General features: G+C 35.2%; 1 protein-coding gene across 2 annotated transcripts in view; it reads left to right on the top strand.

Moving 5' to 3' along the window:
• Positions 1-21215, top strand: part of LEKR1 (leucine, glutamate and lysine rich 1) — a 200489-nt gene that overhangs the window by 154954 nt on the left and 24320 nt on the right. For both annotated transcript variants that reach the window (XM_014562369.2, XM_032485637.1), the window contains one exon: positions 12679-12772. In XM_014562369.2, the coding sequence (XP_014417855.2) occupies positions 12679-12772 (94 nt within the window). The remainder of the gene's footprint in view (positions 1-12678; positions 12773-21215) is intronic.

Below are 21215 nucleotides of genomic sequence, written 5' to 3'. Positions count from 1 at the left end.
AGAACAATAGAAATTAAAAAGTAATATCTATAAAAATATTTCAAAACACATGAAATACTTAGAGATGAATCTGACAAATGATGTGCCACACCTATACATTGAAAATTACACAACACTGCTGAGATAAATTAAAGAAGTTCTAAATAAATGGAGAGATATGCAATGTTCATGGAATAGAAATCTCAAGGTTGTTAAGATAACAGTTATCCCCAAATTGATTTACAAATCCAATGCAATCACAGTCAAAATTCCAGAAGACTTTTTTGTAGAAATTAACAAGCCAATTCTAAAATGTATATGGAAATACAAAGGACCTAGACTAACCAAAGCAACTTTAAAAAAAACTTTGAGTAGCCCAAAGATCCAAAGTCACTACCCGAATTATTGTAAAGCTACAAATAATCAAGACAGCATGGTATTAGTCTCAAGAAAGACAAACAGATCAACAGAACAGTATTAAGATTCCAGAGATAGACACACATATATGGTTAATTGATTTTCTACATGGGTGCCAAAGCAATTCATTGGAGAATGTATAGTTTTTGTAACTATTGGTGCTGGAACAATTTTATATCCATATGCAAAAAAAATGAACTTTGATTCATCTATGAAATATACATAAATTAATTCACAATAGACCATAGATCTAAATATAGAACCTAAAATTATAAAACTTCTAGAAGAAAACAGGAGAAAAATCTTTGTGACCTTCTATTAGGCAAAGATTTTTTAGATTCGACACCAAAAGCATAATCCATAAAAGAAAAAAAAATCTTATAAATTAGACTTCATCAAAATTAAAGCTTCTGTTCTTTAAAAGACACTATTTAGAGAATGAAAAGACAAGGCATTGTCATAAATTTGCACAATCTTTATCTCATAGAGGGCTTGTTCTCAGAATATATAAAGAACTGAGAAACTCAGTTAGATGAGCATAAACAACACAATAAAAATGAGCTAAAGTATTGAACAGACACTTCAGCAAAGATACATAGATGGCCAATAAGCACATTAAAAAGATGCTCAATATCATTAGTCATTAGGGAAATGCAAATTAAAACAGTAATGAAATAGGACCACACACTTTCAGAATGGCTAAAAATTAAAAGCCTGAACATACATACCAATTGTTAGCAAGATGTGAAGAAACTGGAACTCTCATACTCTGCTGATTGGAATGTAAAACAGTACAACCTCTTTGGGAAACAATATGGAAATTTCTTAAAAAGTTAAACATACACTTATCTTATTACTCAGCCACTTCACTCCTTGATATTTACCCAAGAGAAATGAAGGGAAATATCCATACAAATACTTGTACAACTGATATTAATAGCTATATTTATAAAAGCCAAAACCTGTGAAACAACCTCAATGTCCATCAACAGGTGAATGGATCAACAAATTGTGGTATATCCATATGATGAAATACTACTCAGCAATGAAAAGAATGAACTATTGATTAATGGTACAACATGGACGAATCTAAAAGGAATTATGCTGAATGAAAGATGCCAGACGCAAAAAAAGAACATACCATATGACATATAGAGAATTTTTATGTAATTCTGAAAGTGCAAACTAATGTACAATGACAGAAAGCAAACTCTTGACTGCTAAGAATGAGAGACCAGGAGTGAGGGATTTAGAAAGGGCATGGGGAAACTGGGGATGATGGATATAGTCATTATTTTTATTGCAGTGGTTTCACACACATATGTTTATACAGATGTCAAAACTCATCCAAGTATATACTTTAAACATGTAGTTTATTGTTTTTCAATTATATCTCAATAAATCTGTTTTTTTAAAAATCCTCTTGAAACCATCTCCCCCCACCAAATCTTCTACAGATAGGAAGGCAGTTGAGAAAGCGGTTTGTCTCTCAACAGGGCAAAATCTCTAACGCCCTCTTCTGATGTGGCAAAGCTGTATAATGAAAAAGATAGTACATCTCAGAAAGGAAAGCCAGGAGCTATGGACAAAAATGGATGGAGAAATTACTCCCAGGTGAAAGAACCACAGTCTAAGCATGGAATGTTCCCCATCTCCAGGGTAGAAATCCTCACAGTTGCTTCCAGTAGGCTTTCAGAGTTGTGATGGACTTACCTGCTGCCAGGTGACTTACTGTGCACCTTCCAGTGAGAGGACTATACTATCCACACCTGATTGACATCAGAACTGGCCATTTGATTTGTTCTTGTCACTGAAATGTGAGCGAAGTGACATGCACCAGTTCTGAGCAGCTTTAATAGATCCTCTGTTTTGGCAATTTTTCTTTTCTGTCTGCCTCAAAAACAGTGTTCTCAGGTAAAAGTTGCTTCTTGGACTACATGCTGGAACAAAGCATGCAGAGCAGAGCAGCCGGTGACACATAACATGAGCAAAAAATAAACTTTGACATTGTAAAGCCTCTGAGATCACAGACATGTTGAGTTTTGGATGACTCTGTGAAATATAAAAGTAGAGCAGTCAGATGGAGAGTTGGACACATGAGTCAGATACCCAGAGAACAGATGTGAGCTGGAGATAAAATCTGGGAGTTGTCAACATCTATATTGCATTTTAACCACAGGAGTGGATAAGATTACTTAGAAAAAAGAGTAGAGAGAGAGAGAAAGAGGCCCCAGAACAAAGTGCTGAGGAACATGAACATTTAATCGACAAGTAGAGAAAGATGAGTCTGCAAAGGAGACAAGAATGGCCAAATATTTGGAAGAAAGCCACAGATGAGGTTTTTAGTGTAATCCCCCTTTTGCTGTCCTCATTCTTTGTTCCTTCTGTTTCACTTCCTTTTCTCCAGGCTAGAGACTGCTGAGCAAGCACCAGAACCTGCTGGGTCCGCCTCACACTTTAAAAGATTAATCTTCCTTTTACATTGCTGGATTTTGAGCACCATTTGGACAGGGACCCTGCCCTTCATTCACCTCTGCCTCTCCTGGGCTTGCTGACACTGCCTTTTCCATAGTGTGCATAGCGGATGATAAACCTCTCCCTGCTTCTCACCTACCCATTCCCTCTTCTTGGTCTTTCCCTCTAATTCTCTCCTCCAGATAACCATTTTACTCTGTGCTCAGGCTTTATCATTGATGTTTTTATAAATATTGAATAGATACATAGAAGTTTAGATAGGTATGAAGTATGAAGAACAATACAATGAACACTCAGTTTAGGGGGTGGGGAAAAACTTTACCATTAGCATTGAAGTCCCTTGGTGTTCTCCCTAATTCCACATTCTTGCTCAGAGGTAACCACCAACCTGCCTTTTGCAGCAAACTAGAAAAAGGAGGGACTTCCACAGACTGATAAAGAGCATCTACAGAGACCTACAGAAAACACTTGTTGTTTTGCTTCACTCTATAATTCTACCAAGTATGTTTGTATTCCTTAAAAAAATGTAAGGGTTTGTATATATTTTATCTTCATGGAAAAAAATTAAACTACATGTATTATTCAATGATTTGTTTTTTGTGCTCAAGATTATGTCCCTGTAATTTTCAACTGTGCTGTTACATGTAGCTGAGAATCATTCATTTCTTTATCTCTATTATACTCTGAAGTATACCACAATTTATTTATCCTTTCTGCTTTAGCTGTATTCCATAACTTTTGATATCTAGAAATTTCATTATTGTTCAATTATAAATTAAAATATCAATTGTGACTTTAAAATATCAATTATGATTTTCATTTGATCCATTAATTATTCAGAAACACATTTTTTTAATTTCCAAATTCATGGAGATATTTACATTTTTTGTTTGCAGAGAATATTGACAATAATGGTGGTGTTCAGTAGACGTATAATGTGAGCTACATTTGTAATTTTAAAATTTTTAATTGCCATATTAAAAGAGTAAAAATAAATAGGTAAAATTTATCTTAATGTATTTTACTTAACCCAATATATCCAAATTATCATTTAAATATATAATCATCTTTAAAAAATTATCATAGACATTTTAGGGTTTTTTTGTACAGTTTTCAAATCTGGTGTGTATTTTACATTCGCAGCACATCCTAATTTGGGCTAGTTACACTTTAAGTGCTCAGTAGCTACATGTGGCTAGTAGCTACTATATTGGACTATACAGGTTTATAGTATAATAATTATTTTAAATTTGTGAAATTTCCTTTCTGGCCTAATATGTGGTGAATTCCATGTGAGCTGAAAAATAATTACGTGTTTTCTTATTAAGTGGGTACCTTAAGATAAAGGGGGATATTGATGGGAATACAATCATAGTTGGAGATTTTAACACTGCATTAACATCACTAGACAGATCTTCCAGACAGAAAATAAACAAGGCAACAGAGAAATTAAATACTACAATAGAAAAACTAGATTTGGTGGATATTTTCAGAGCATTACACCCCCAAAAAATAGGATATACATTCTTTTCAAGTGCACATGGAACATTTTCCAGGATCAGTCATTCACTTGGGCACAAAAGAAACCTCAACAATTTTAAGAAGATAGAAATTATCTCAAGCATCTTTACCGACCACAATGCCATGAAACTGGAAATCAACAACAGAGAAACAAAGGAGAAAAAAAGGAAAGCATGGAGATTAAACAATATGTTATTGAAAAAACAATGGATCAATGAGGAAATCAAAGCTGAAATTAAAAAATACCTTGAGACAAATGATAATGAAAGCACAACCACTCAAAACCTATGGGACACAGCAAAGGCAGTGCTAAGAGGGAAGTTTATAGCGATACAGGCCTTCCTCAAAAAAGAAGAACAATCTCAAATAAACAATTTAACCCACCACCTGAATGAATTAGAAAAAGAAGAACAAAAAGCCCCAAAAAGCAGCAGAAGGAAGGAAATAATAAAGATCAGAGAGGATTAAATACAATAGAGATTAACAAGACCATAGAAAAAATCAACCAAACCAAAAGCTGGTTTTTTGAAAAAGTAAATAAAATCGACAACCCTCTGGCCAAACTCACAAAGAAGAAAAAAGAGAGAGCACAAATTAGCAAAATAAGAAAGGAAAATGGAGAAATTACAACAAACAAAATAGAAATACAGAATATCATACGAGAATATTATGAAAAACTATATGGAACCAAACTGGATAACCTAGAGGAGATGGACAAGTTTCTGGAAACATACTGTCCACCAAAACTGAATCAAGAAGAATCTGAACACTTGAACAATCTGATCACTAGAAAGGAAATAGAAATAGCAATTAAAAACCTCCCTACAAATAAAAGTCCAGGACCGGACGGCTTCACCGGGGAATTCTACCAAACATACAAAGAAGAACTCATACCAGTCCTTCTCAAACTCTTCCCGACGATTGAAAAAGAGGGAATACTCCCAAACTCATTCTATGAAGCCACCATCACCCTGATACCAAAACCAGGCAAAGACACTACAAAAAAAGAGAATTATAGGCCAATATCACTGATGAACATAGACGCCAAAATCCTCACCAAAATTTTAGCAAATAGAATCCAACAACACATAAAAAAGATTATACATCATGACCAAGTGGGGTTCATCCCAGGGACACAAGGCTGGTTCAACATACGCAAATCAATCAGTGTAATACATCACATCAACAAGAGAAAGGACAAAAACCACATGATCATCTCAATCGATGCAGAAAAAGCATTTGATAAAATTCAACACCCATTTATGATAAAAACTCTCACCAAAGTGGGTATAGAGGGAACATATCTCAACATAATAAAAGCTATATATGACAAACCTACAGCCAGCATAGTACTCAACGGTGAAAAACTCAAAAGCTTCCCACTAAAATCTGGGACAAGACAAGGATGCCCACTATCACCACTCCTATTCAACATAGTCCTGGAAGTCCTAGCCACAGCAGTCAGGCAAGAAAAAGAAATAAAAGGGATCCAAATTGGAAAAGAAGAGGTAAAGTGTCATTATATGCTGATGACATGCTACTATATATAGAAAACCCTAAAAGGTCCACACAAAAGCTACTAGAGCTGATTGAAGAATTCAGCAAGGTAGCAGGTTACAAAATTAACGTTCAAAACTCAGTTGCATTTCTTTACACTAACGATAAGTCAACAGAAGAAGAAAGTAAAGAAACAATCCCCTTTAAAATAGCACCCAAAGTAATAAAATATCTGGGAATAAATCTAACCAAGGAGGTGAAAGAATTATACACAGAAAACTATAAACCATTGATGAAGGAAATTAAAGAAGACTTTAAAAAATGGAAAGATATCCCATGCTCTTGGATTGGAAGAATCAATATTGTCAAAATGGTCACACTGCCCAAGGCAATCTACAGATTTAATGCAATCCCTATCCAATTACCCAGGACATATTTCACAGAATTAGAAAAAATAATAAAATTCATATGGAACCATCAAAGACCTAGAATTGCCAAAGCATTACTGAAGAGAAAGAAAGAGGCTGGAGGAATAACTCTCCCAGACTTCAGACAATACTATAGAGCTACAGTCATCAAGACAGCATGGTATTGGTACAAAAACAGACATATAGACCAATGGAACAGAATAGAGAGCCCAGAAATGAACCCACAAACTTTTGGTCAACTCATCTTTGACAAAGGAGGCAAGAATATACATTGGAATAAAGACAGTCTCTTCAGCAAATGGTGTTGGGAAAACTGGACAGCAGCATGTAAAACAATGAAGCTAGAACACTCCCTTACACCATATACAAAAATCAACTCAAAATGGATCAAAGACTTAAACATAACACAAGATACAATAAACCTCCTAGAGGAAAATATAGGCAAAACATTATCTGACATACATTTCAAAAATTTTCTCCTAGAAGAAATAAAAGCAAGAATAAACAAATGGGACCTAATGAAACTTACAAGCTTCTGCACAGCAAAGGAAACCAGAAATAAAACAAGAAGAAAACCTACGGAATGGGAGAAAATTTTTGCAAGTGAAACCGACAAAGGCTTGATCTTCAGAATATATAAGCAGCTCATACGACTCAATAAGAAAAAAATAAACAACCCAATCCAAAAATGGGCAGAAGACCTAAACAAGCAATTCTCCAAGGAAGACATACAAATGATCAAAAAGCACATGAAAAAATGCTCCATATCACTAATTATCAGAGAAATGCAAATCAAAACTACAATGAGGTATCACCTCACACCAGTCAGAATGGCCGTCATTCAAAAATCCACAAATGACAAATGCTGGAGAGGCTGTGGAGAAAGGGGAACCCTCCTACACTGCTGGTGGGAATGCAGTTTGGTGCAGCCACTATGGAAAACAGTGTGGAGATTCCTCAAAAGACTAGGAATAGACTTACCATATGACCCAGGAATCCCACTCCTGGGCTTGTATCCAGAAGGAACCCTACTTCAGGATGACACCTGCACCCCAATGTTCATAGCAGCACTATTTACAATAGCCAAAACATGGAAACAGCCTAAATGTCCATCAACAGGTGACTGGATAAAGAAGAGGTGGTATATTTATACAATGGAATACTACTCAGCCATAAAAACCGACAACATAATGCCATTTGCAGCAACATGGATGCTCCTGGAGAATGTCATTCTAAGTGAAGTAAGCCAGAAAGAGAAAGAAAAATACCATATGAGATCGCTCGTATGTGGAATCTAAAAAACAAAAACAAAAAGAAACAAACAAACAAAAACAAAGCATAAATAAAGGACAGAAATAGACTCACAGACAGAGAATACAGACTTGTGGTTACCAGGGGGGTGGAGGGTGAGAAGGGATAGCCTGGGATTTCAAAATTGTAGAATAGACTACACTGTATAGCACAGGTAAATATACACAAAATGTTATGATAACTCACAGAGAAAAAAATGTGACAATGAGTGTGTATATGTCCATGAATAACTGAAAAATTGTGCTGAACACTGGAATTTGACACAACATTGTAAAATGATTATAAATCAATGAAAAATGTTAAAAAAAAAAAAAGTGGGTACCTTAAATCAATCTTATTATTTGCATTGTTTAAGTCCTCTATATTTTTACTTAGTTTTTTGTTTGCTTGATTCTAGGTTGCTACATTACACATTACAGTAGGGCCATTCACATAACAGCCTGGAATTGGGCAGTGTACACTTCCATGACTTATATGGTGGTCCCAGATTGATTTAGTATAATTGAGGGAGCTGTGTTTAATTCTGCCACTATGGTGTGGGTTTGACAATTTCTCCTTAAAGTTCTATAAAGTTTTACTTTATATATTTTAAGGCTATTTTAAAAGGTGCTTATAAGTTTAGAATATACATGGTGAATTAATCTGTTAGCATTATCAGCCCTGAGTAATGACTTTTGTCTTAAAATCTACTTTGTCTGACATTAATATAGTTATGTACTTCCTTTTATTTAAGATTTCTCTGTTAAATCTTCTCCAAAAAAGGAAATATTTTCATATCCTTATGCTTTAGGAATATCTCTTATACAGAACATATATAGCCAAAGTTTGTTTTTATCAAGCCTCTTTCTCTTTGAACTCATGAGTCTAGTTTATTTACCATTATTATGATTGTTTCTTTAAGCTTTCTATTTCTCCCTCTTTTTCTTTACCTTTTCTCCTTTTGAGCCTTTGGGGGTGGGTAGTATTGTTAGAGTTTCTTTTATTTTCTTAGTGCAATTTCCTCTAATGGCATATTCTACTTCTATCCATTTAGTGGTTTTTTTGAAATTTTCCCATGCATGCTTAGTGAAGTCTAAAATTAATATCTCAAACTCCTCTTGAATAGTACAAGGACCAAAAAACACTTGAGTTCTGATAGTTGCCATCCTGACACACATTCTACATTTTTGTCTAGTGTTCTAGTTCTGTCTTTTTGTTAGCCCAACTAATTACACACAGTCAAAACTAACATGTTATACATATGATATTTATTTACAAGTACCTACATGCAGGGCTGGCTACGTAATTTTCAAGGCCTAGTGCAAAATGAAAATGTGGGGCCCCTTGTTTAGAAAACTAAAAAGCAGCTTTTTCTTTTCCTTCACTATCTCTCAGCCTATCATGGTATTTTTGTTTGTTTGCTGTTGAATCTTGTGCTTCCTTGGGCACAGAGAAATCGTAGAATGGGTGCAGGTTCTCACAGGTACCAAGGCCCTGCCCCAGACTCAGCAAAGGGAGCACACATGGGAGACCCAGCCCTCCCTATGCCCGCGCCCAGGTCTGCATCCCCACTGGAAGCGGAGGATGGCAGCAAATGCTGGGCAAGGGTCAGGGAGCAGAGGTTTGAGAACCATCCTGGGGAAGCAGGGAGGTGGTGGGAGGTAGGACTGTGTGAGCCAAGGCTCCAAACCCCTGGCACATACTTGATTGTCCCAGCAGACCTCACTTACAAAACACAGATTCAAAGATAAAATGATTAAGAATTCTCAGTGGTGGCCACAGAGCATTAAGCCTGAGGTGCAGGGACCCCTTTGGAACACGAGCCCTGTACACTGTCCTGATCACATGCCCAAGATGCCCTCCCTGCCTGTGTGCTTGCCAGTTTCTTTGCTTACCATTTTTTCTTGCATGCTTGGCCTTCCTTCTGAGATCATATTCCTTCTGCAAAAGGCATTTTTTTAGAAGTCCTTTAGCTAGTAGTAAACACTCAGATTTTATTATTCTGAGCATATTTAATTTCAGCCTCATTCTGAAAGATGGTTTTGCTGGGTACCCAACTTCAGATTGACAGTTATTTTCTCACAGGACTTTGAATATATTATTTTGCTGTCTTTGGCCTCCTTTGTTTCTTTTGGAGAGTAAGTTTTCAGTATGTTTGGGTTCCTGAAGTTAATCTGGGTTTTTTTCTTTCCAGCTTCTTTTAAGATCTCTTTAACTTTGATATTCTTCATTTCCACTACCAAGTGCTGAGTTATGAGATTTATTTTTACTTATCTTGCTTGGAATCCTTTGGGCTTCCTAGATTTGTGGGTTGGTGTTTTTCATTTGTAATATCCTTCCTCTCCTTTCTCTCTCCTTTGCTTCTGAAATGATAAATAGATAAATATTAGATCTTTTCCCTCTACCCTCCATGTATCAACCTCTTTTTTATATTTTCCATATTTTTGACTTTATGTACTGCAGCCTGTATAATCTCTTTGAATCTCCCTTTCAGTTTACTTCATTTTTTAGCTGTGAATAATATGCTATAGGACCATCTACTGAGCTTTTCATTTCAATTATTATATTTTTATTTCTACAAGTTCAATTGATCTTTTCAGATTTCATTAGTCATTTAAATTAATATTTTATTTCTTCCAACATGTTGAACATTCTTATTTCATATTCTATATCTGAAAATTCAATACTTTAGAATTTGTGAGTTTGATTATACTATCATTTGTGTCTGCTCATTCTTCCTCTTACTGACTTTTTTAAAAAATAATTTTGTGATTTTAAAACTTATGATGTCATAGGTCTTGAATCCTTATCTGTAGGAATTCTTTAAGTCTCAGGTTGAAGATAGATTTCTCCCCCAAAATACTGGTGTTTTTCCTACCAGGCATCTGGAGGCAAGGTTAACCTAACACCATGTTAAGGTATCTTCTTAATATGAAGCTTTTTGGGCCACTCAGGTAATGTGAATTCAGGATACAAACCTGCTTTAGGATTGGCTTGTGTTTACAAATTCTCGTGGGAGATTTGTATTTCCCCCTCTACCTAGCACCAGAATTCAAAGCCAGTAATCTCCTTTTTGTTCCTTGAGTGGAGGTGTTATTTGTATTTTATACACACTAGGTGGGAATTTCATATTCTGACATATAGTATGACAAAAATGACATACTGCATGTATCACTCTTTGAGATGCAGTTTTATGCAGATGAGTTTCCTCTTAGATTCTTCCTTCTCTCCTGACTCCAGTGCCCTTCATGGCTGTGAAATTTTTAAAGCTCAGATTCATCAAATTTGGAAAGTACCTTCACGGTGATATTTGGCTTCAGTGCTCTGCTTACTGTTGGTATTCTTCTTTCCACTTCATTTTTAAAAAACTTTAGCTTAGAATAATTTTGCATTAACAGAAAATTTACCGAGACAGTACAGAGAGTTTATGTTTCCCTTTGGCCCATTTTTCATAACCATGGCACATTTGTAAAAGCTAAGAAATTAACATGGTATAATATCATTAACTAACCTATACACTTTTTTCAGATTTCACTAGTTTTCCACTGATAACATTTTTCTGTTTTCACTTGATTTTTGTTCCCTGAGTCTTTTTCATTTTTTTGTCCAGATCACTGATGAATTTTAAGATTTTTTTTTTAATAAGAAAAAAAATACTTATTTTCAGTAGGAAAGTTGTCAAGGTAACTAGTCTGACACACTTCTGGGGAGAAAAAGTCTGGGAAGTTTTGTTCTTTTCAATCATTTTCCCTCAAATGCTATTCATAATCCTGGTTACCAAGTCAAATGTGTCTTATATTTGGGTCCTTAAAATTTTCTAACCTAGAAATATAGACACGGTTTTTATTATGGTAAGAAAATGTTTAATAATATTGCAAAAGTGAGACTAGGATAGAGATCAATAAATAGATTGAGAGTCTATTACAATACTCTAGGTGGGAAATAAAGTCAAGAACCTTAACTGTTGGTAGTGGGAAAGGAAGGGAGGAAATAATTTGAGGTGCACCAAGGAGCAAAATATTTAGAACTTGTTATTGAATGGATGTAGTAAAACAAGAAGGAAGAGTCAGAGATGACTCAGGGATTTTAAGCTAAAGATTCTGACTTTTGAAGGTTTCAGAAGTCAAAAGGAAAGGCAAACTGCAGAAGATGATGATGAGTTTGTGTTTTGACATGTGGAATCTTTACTGTTGGTGAGTCATTAGGGTGGAGATGTCTAACAGGCAGTTATAAATGAAAGTCACAAGTTTCAGAAAAGGGGTCAGAGCTAAAGGGAAGAGGGTGATGATGGAAAACAAAGGGTTTAGAAACAGGAATAAGCAATAGGGAGGAATCACCTACATAGAAAATGAGAAGGGTCATGGTGATTATAAGTAGGGGGCGGGGGGAAGCCCTGATCAACAGGCATGCTTTTGCCACGATTTGTGATATTTAAAGGCTCAATTCCAATGCCCCTGTGAAATGTTCTCGTGAGCCTATCACTCTTACTTCCACCTGGAGGATCACAAACTAAGCTTTAAGATCCAATTACGTGGATTAAATTGTTCTTTGTGTTTTCTATTTTCTAGTACGTTTTGTACCATATAGCATCTCAGACTTTACCCTCTACTTAATTCAGTTTTTTCCCTATCAGCATTTGAGATAAATAAAAGAAAAATAAATCTAGCAGGAACCACAAACGTGCTGATTTTGTGGCATATCCCAACATATTTTCCTTTTTTAAAGAAACAAAATATTGTCTAGTGCTAGAATTTAGTCATAAACTTTGGAACCACAGTGTATGATATTTTACTATTTTTGTGACTCTACATATGTTGTTACTATTTCAAGCAAAAATAATAGTATTACTTATTAAGCAAAAATTAAACCTAAGAAAATACTTACCTTGTTGGCAGTGTTTTTAAATAGCTGTTAACAACAGTTAAAAGGATATATAATAGCAGCATATATTTATTGCTGAAGAGAATAAACAGACTGAGTTGTGAAATAATATTCTCTGACGCAGGAACTACAACTTAAGAAGAGTGTTAGCGGTGACTCTTGACTCATCTGTTGTGTTTATGGTTTTCAGGGAATCGATGCTAATTTCACATCAGAAAAGCATCGAGCAGCTACAGGAAACCCTTAGACAGAAGCTGTTGAATGATGATAACTGGAGGGAGAAGGTAACAATAATGTGGCTTTCAGCAGAATGTGTCTTACTTGCTTTTTAAAAATTCTGTCCATTTATCAGACTACTTCAGATAGATTTATTTGCTTCTAGGCACACTTTTAAAAAAACTTTTTTGGGGGGGTTGTAACTAGGTTTACTTATTTTTTTTATTATTCTAATGGAGGTACTGGGGATTGAATCCAGGACCTCATGCATGCTAAGCAGGTACTGTACTGCTGAGTTACACCCTCCCTGCTTCTATGCACTTTTTTGATTCTTTCTGGAATTTCCTAGACCAAACATGCTTATGATATATGTGTTTTCAAAAATATTAGACAACAAATGGGAAATAAAAAGATAAAAATATAATTTGAAATTATGTAAGATGAAGATACCTCTTGATTCTCATGTAAAAGTGTAATTTTTACTTATAAATATTTACATTTTTTTCCCATAAAGTGACAGAATCTGCATTTGACCACATCCTAAAAGCAGGGGAATATTAATTCATTCTTATAATTTCTCTGCTTTTAAGAAAATAATATAAGAGAATGAAAATTGACTTAAAATTATTCAGGTATGAACTTTTGGCAAATAAAATGAATAAATATTTAGCTCACTACTTACAAAGAAAATGTTTGTTCTTAGAGTATGAAAAAATTACATTGATTTTTGCCTTTGGGCTTGTCTATATTTTTCAAATTTTCAACAATGAATGTGTGTTGCTTTCATCATTTTAAAGAATACAAATCATATTTTTTAAATTGTTAGCCCCTGCCTTCTCAGGCCATGCACACAGCTCTAGTCGTGGAGGTAGAGACATCATCTCCCTGTCATCAACTTCTGATACTTCCTGATTGATCTCTAGGCCTTATGGTGCACACTGAGTCAAAACCTCCCCGCCGTTTTCTCGTCCCCTCCCAGCACCTATCCCTAGCTCTAGCCTCCTGTCTTGGTTTTCTGATTATGCCTTAACTTGCATCTAGAACTAGAGCTGGCTTCTGAAATTCAGATTGTTTGACGGAAGCCCTGACAACCTATTTGGTAATCGGATTCTTCTCCTTGGTGACTAGACCCTATAACTTGTAACCTCAAGCAACCAGTGGTAGCTGCCTTCAAACTAACATCTTCACCTGGAATCCCCCACTCTGCTATCCACAGATTGAAATCCTTTAGGTATTGTTGCTGGATCAGGTCAATTCTAAATTTATCACTTTCACTTCCGGTCTTCACACAGTTGGTCATACTCAGCCAGTACTGAGTATAAATCAGCCCTCCTTCCCTTGTCCTTTGGGGACAGCACATTCAGGCGATAACAAAAATGATCACTATAGTGACAGTTCCATATAGGCAACAATTAAAATTTGAGAGTATGGATTGAAGTTGCTTTAAGTGTCTCATTACTATTTTGTTTTATTTTGTAGCATAGGCTTTTTCTTTTCCTGCTTCTCTAAAGCCCACACTTCTTTATTTCTTTTTAATTTTTTTTAGCCTCAGTGTATTCATTTGGCTAGTCTGTTCTTATTCACTTCCCCGATACTTACCAATCCATGTTTAAAAATATGAAAAGATGATCGACCTAACTAGCAATCAAAAAAATTCAAATTAAAGCAATCAGAGATTATTTTTTACTACTTCAGTTTTACGTTGTAGTGAAGTCTAATGAGATAGTCTTTCATTCTTAACTGTTTAAGGGACTGAAAATTACAGCAATCTTTTGGAGGGAAGCTTGGCAGTAATATATATAGATATTGTAAATGTCCCATATTTTGACTCAGGAATTTCACTGATGGAATTAATGTGGTTGGAGATTCACAGATCTTTCCTTTCCCTCAAGCTCCTGAGCTCCTCTTAGATTGACAGAGTGAACTTTTTTGCGTTTGCTTATGTAAGAAGTTCCTCATCTCCATGGTCACACCCACCAAGAACCTTCAGATATAATCTACATGTGGAATCTCTGCATTCATGACCCTAGTACTGCTAGGGTCTAGTACTGCTGCTCACTGTGCCCATCCCTGAAGTGCTAATGCAGCATCTGACCATCTAAAAGTTTTAGGTTCTTCCTTTATACTAAGTTGATTTGTTACTGAAAATAAACCTATGTAAGATTCTCTAAGCTCTTATTAAAACCACGAAGTAAGGAGGCTATAGCTTAAGTGCTAGAGCACATGCTTAGTATGCACAAGGTCCTGGGTTCAATCCCCAGTACCTCCTCCAAATATAAATAAATAAATAAACCTAATTACCTCCTCCCTCAAAAAAAAATTAATGAAATAAAATGCTAAAAAAAAGACCATGATATCTTTCTAATAGATTAATTATATCATAGATGTATTTTGGCCTGTATAATTCTCTGTAATAAAAATGGACATTTCATTTTGTTGAAAGGGCATGACTTCTTGTTAATAGATCTCATCATTTAGCTTAGCAGTAAATCAAGATCCAGAGCAATAAAGTCAACAAATGCCAGTTATGCTTGGTTGTTAGTTACTGAGACTATGAATAAAAAGTTCCCTGAAAGTCCTCTCATGAGAAAGAAGAATCACTAATATGACATTGTTGTCTCTTTCTTGGGTCACTGTGCCTCTGCGTAGGAATGAAATGTTCCCTTTACAAATATATGATACACATATAAGAATAAACTTCGTAACTTAAACGCTTTTAACATTCAAAAAAAAGTAGATAGCAATTTGTGCCTGTGCTTAATTATTTTAGAGTATATAAAAAGAACATAATAGAATCAATAGTTGCTATGCAACAAGGATGGCACATTTTAAAATAACTGCATATTTACTAATTGTCATGGATTTTTGTTTATTTCAAGTATTGTTCTGATGTGAGGAAAGCAAGTTAATGTGCATGCTGAACATTTAAAACTGGCTCCAAATGAAGTGGTGTTACTTTTCAGCTAAAATGTTGTGATTAAAAAATCTATAGCCAGAATGCTTACAATAAATGGTAGTCTCTTACTATAACTTTGCAGTGCCATAAACAAATTCCAACCAAATATTTTCATAGATTATTACTAAGGTATCACATCATGGAACATTTTAAAATTATACTATTGCCCCCGTTGTAAAAGTACATAGAGTTTTTAGAAACCAATAGTTAAACAAAACTTACTTCCTGGCTAAGCAAATGGATTGATAGTAAAAATACAGAGAGAAAAAGTTTACTTTAAGAAACAATTCTAGCACTGAGGGGGGGAGGCAAAAAAAAAATCTTAAATTCTTCTTCAAAATGGAAAAACCAAATGGCCTAATAATTCGTAATGTATTTCAGTGAAATTTAAAAGGACAACTTGTAAAATAAAATTTGACAGGGATAAAATTGTCATTTACAAATTTCAATTTTCATTTATGTATAATAAATACACAGCTAAAATGAATATTGTGGGCACACTTTAGTTTTTTAAATTATGCGATGTAATTTTCAAAACTGAATTAATAAAATCATAAAAATTTAGGTCTGGAATAGCCTGCAGATGTCATCTGATTTAAACCCTTAATCTAGATAATAAAAATAGTCTCCATTATTAGAGTGTTTACCATATGCCAAGCCTTGTGCTGAATGCCTCTCATCAATGTAATTTTAATCATTATAACACTATTATTCCTATTTGCACATGGAAAAATATAAGGATCAGAGAAGTTAGGTAATTTACCAAAGTTATACAGCTAGGAAATGAGAACTGATGCCACTCCCCTCTTTAAAAAATGAGAGCTAAATATAAAGTCCAAAATGTCTGTATTCAGCTTAGATGGACTAAGAGGAACCAGATTTACTCTCCTTTCTAAAACAACTGAAACACTGGAGAAAAGATAGAAAGCAATGTTTTTAAGATACTGGACATCAGTCAGTGAAGGACAGTGATTCTTGGAGGTAGAAAATAAACAAGGTAACCCATGATTGCCCTGACATAGTGCCTTGAAAAAAAAATTAAGGCCATGATGCAGGGAGTGGGAATCCAGGTGGAATTTGGCAGATTCTCTGTTGAGGAGACATTACTAAGAGTCCAGAGAGATCAAACTGGCTAAAATTCACAGAATAGTGTTCTTAGGAGAGAGCTGCACAAAGAATGCTGGATATTTGCAAAGATCTCCCTTAAGTATATGTATGATCAGTGCATATATATGGGGAAACTACCCAAAGCCAGAGAGACCCATCTGAAAGGATTAGAGAGAAGAGTACCAGATGCTTCCACAAGGCAGATAATAATGCCTGCTGTCACCAGCCAGACCAGAAAACCTATAATTCCCAGGGCACTGGGGAGACTTCTCAGAAGGGTCCTGAATCAGTATTGGGGAATAATTAGCCCTGAACTAAATGCTGAGCTGGTCCTGCCTAACAAATTTTAAAAGGAAGACATTAAAAAATCAAGCTGATTCGATGAAACTTAACTACATCCCAGAACAGAGTTCAAGAATATTTATACAAATCAAAAATATCCAGCATTTAACAAGGTAAAATTCACAATGTCTGGCATCCAATCAAAAATTGCCATGCATGGAAACAGTAAAATAGGACTCATAATGAGTAGAAAATCAACAAATAAAAATTGACTCAGAAAAACACATATTAGAATTAGCAGACAAGGACATTAAGATAATTACAGTAACTGTATTCCATATGTCCAAAAGCTGCAGGAAAAATTGATCATGTAAAGTGGAGATGTGGAATATATTAATAAGATCTAAACTGAGTTTTTAGAGATTAAAACTACAGTGTCTGAGATTGAAAAGTACACTGGATGGAATTAATGGAAGATTAAACATCCCAGAAGAAAAGTTTAGTGAGCGTGAAGACACAGCATTAGATACTATGCAACAAAATAAAATAGAAAAGAGACTCAAACAAAGAGGATCAGTGAGCTGTGAGACAAATTCATGTGGCCTAATTAGAATTCTCAAAGGACAGGAGAAGGAATAAAAAATATTTAAAGAAATAATGACTAAAAAAACTTAAAATTTAATGAAAACCGTAAACCCACAGATTCAGAAAGCTCAACAAACCTCAAGCACACCAAGAGACATTATAATCTAACTGCTACAAAATAGTGATAAAAAGAAAATCTTAAAAGCAACCAGAGACTAAAAGACATATATAGAGGAACAAAGATAGGGCTGGCAGCAGATTTTTTTTTCATCATAAACAATGTAAGCAAGAAGACAGTGGGACTGAAAGAAGAAGAAGGGTGGGATAGGGATGGGAGGGTGGCAGTGAGAGCTGCCAACTTAGAGTTCTATACAAAATGAAAATATTTTTCAAACAGAGTGAAATAAAGATCTTTTCAGAATGAAAAATGTGGAAAAAATGTATCACCAGCACACCTACACGATAAGAAATGTTAAAAGAAGTCCTTTATTTAGAAGGAAGATTGTACCAGACAGAAATATGGATCTGTACAAAGAAATGTAGAACACCAGAAATGGTAACATGTGGATAAATACATGATTTTTTTATCATTTAAATTTCTTTAAATTATAATACACTAAACAAAAATATTAAAATCTGAGATTTATAACATGTAGAAGCCAAATATATGACAACAATATCACAATATCTGGGAAGGAAGAGATGGAACTATACTATTGTAAGATTTTTTTTTTTTTTTTGAAGTGAAAATGTAATTTATTGGCTTTCTTAACTGCAAAGTTCAATGGTGAGCTCCCTTCAGGCCAAGCTAGAGTCAGGGCTCTCAGGCTGGTTTTCTGCCAGTTTGATTTCGTCTTCAGACTCAAGGTTGTCTCTCCTGATGGCAAGAAGGGAGCAGCAGTTCCTCCCATCTCTTTCCCACATTCTTAGCAAAAGATTCACTGTGGCTATTCGATTCTAACTGAACCATGTGCTCAATTTTGGACCAATTACCACAGTTAGCAAGACTGGGCATGTTGATTCACTCAGGACTGGGTCACATGCTCACCCTTGCAGGCCAGAATCCCACTTCACCCAGAGACTGACAGTAGGGGAAGAATAAATCCTTGAGGAAAAAAAAAAAAAAAAAGGCAGGTATTACTGCTAGAAAAAAGGACGATGGAGGCTAGAAGGGAAAATAACAAATCCCCTTTGAAGTTTCCAGTTAAAAAATGGGCCAAGAGATAGGGCAGTGGGCTGACAAACTGACAGTGAGCTGGGAAGTACAGCGGACCCTCCTGGGGGTATCTGCCTGGTAGACTACCCTTCTCTGAGAATGTCTCCATTTACCTCATGGGTTAAGCCAGACTCCTTTCATTTGCCCCACTAAGGCCACTCTGCACCCTTGAAATCCTGCTTTCTACCCCAAAAGCCTGAATTGAATGGATGAGAGCAATAGTTCCTGGACCCTCTGACTTTGGTTGGGATTGGTGAGTGGGGAACACCGGCAGGGAATCTAAGGGAAGGAGGAAGGGGTCCTTTCAGTCTAGTTATACCCCTCAACCAACCATCACAGCCCCCTCTTTTCCCCAGCTTTATGGAGGTATAATTGACATGTGACACTGTGTAGATTTAAGATGTACAACATAATGATCTCACACACACACACACACACACACATATATTGCAAAATAATTACCACAGTATGGTTAGGTAACATATCCTTCCCCTCATGTAACTACTTTTGTTGTTTTGGTAGTGGTGGTGAGAACACTTAGATTCTTATACAATACATGAAGTGATGTATCTCTAGAAGATAGACTGCATTAAGTTAAAAATATATTCCATAAACTCTAAACCAACCACAAAAATAGAAAAACAGAGTTACAGCTAATAAGCCAGCAAAGAAGATAAAATTGAATTAAAAAAAATAATCCAAAAGAAGACAAAAAAAAGAGGAAAAAGGAAAAAAAAGATGAGGTAGGTCAAATGTAAAACACAAGATAGATTTAAAGCTAATCATATCAATAATCAAATGTAAATGGTCTAAACCAGGGGTTTGCAAACTTTTTTTGTAAAAGACCAGTTAATAAATATTTTTGCTTTGTGGGACATACAGTCTCTGTTGCAACCATTCAGCTCTGCCATTTTAACTTAAAAACAGTCATAGACTGTGTGTAAATGAAGTCCATCTGTGGGCCATAGTCTGCCACGCTCTGGTCTAAATACCCCCATTAAAAGAGAGAGATTGTCATGTTGGACAAAAATGCAAGACTCCACTATACATTGCCAACAAGAAATGTACTTTTATATAAAGAAATATTTTAACAAATAGGTTAAAAGTAATGGAAAAAAGATAGGCTCGAACAAATCAAAAGAAACTGGAGTAGCTATATTACTATCAAACAAAGATTTCAGAGAAAGAAATCAGAATTTTTTTAACATTTTTTATTGAGTTACAATCATTTTACAATATTGTGTCAAATTCTAGTGAAGAGCACAATTTTTCAGTTATACATGAACATATATATATATTCATTGTCACATTTTTTTCTATGTGAGCTATCATAAGATCTTGTATATATTTCACTGTGCTATACATTATAATCTTGTTTATCTATTCTACATTTTGAAATCCCATTCTGTCCCTTCCCACCCCCCATCCCCTTGGCAACCACAAGTTTGTATTCTATGTCTATGCATCTGTTTCTGATTTGTATTTATGTTTTGTATTGTTTTGTTTTAGATTCCACATAAGAGCGATCTCATATGGTATTTTTCTTTATCTTTCTGGCTTACTTCACTTAGAAGACATTCTCCAGAAACATCCATGTTGCTGCAAATGGCGTTATGTTGTCAGTTTTTATGGCTGAATAGTATTTCATTGTATAAATATACCACATCTTCTTTATCCAGTCATCTGTTGATGAACATTTAGGCTGTTTCCATGTCTTAGCTATTGTAAATAGTGCTGCTGTGAACGTTGGATATTTAAATATTACCAAAGATAAAGAAGGTGATTTCATAGTGATTAAGTATCCTAATTCATTTATTTTGTATAAACAGAAGTCCTGCCATCTAAGATATTTTGAACAAACAGCTCCTATCAACATGTGAAAGACATAAACATGACAACTGGGCATGAATTCGTCTTCTCAATGACAAATAATATACCAGCTTAAGCAAATCATTGTGGTTGTGGGCTCATCATTTTGTTCAAACTCTTCAGATCATGAAGGAACCGGTAGTGTCATCTCTGTACTACAGAGTCAATATGTTCAGTTGTTTTTTGGCTTCCCATTATAGCTGTCTTAAATGTTTAGAAATCCTACCTGAAGCTCATCACTTTGCTTCTCTTTCTCAGGTTGTGCAAATTAAAAACCAAATCAGAAATAGTAAATCACTCTTCTATCTACTGTGCTTTTTCTTTTCCACCTTCCATCTATTCCTTCCCTTTTTTCCTCCCCTTACCTACACTAGCTCATTCAAAGAGTAGTTCAGGGAGGAGAGGATTTCCTTTCTTCCTGACTCAGGTAGAACAGAACATTCTGCTCATTCAACCCAGCCAGCCACCACTTTCCTTCCCTGAATGCTTCTTTTGT

Source organism: Camelus ferus, chromosome 1, assembly GCF_009834535.1.
Source record: "Camelus ferus isolate YT-003-E chromosome 1, BCGSAC_Cfer_1.0, whole genome shotgun sequence".
Classification (NCBI taxonomy): Eukaryota; Metazoa; Chordata; class Mammalia; order Artiodactyla; family Camelidae; genus Camelus; species Camelus ferus.
This window is presented reverse-complemented; position numbering and strand designations above follow the sequence as displayed.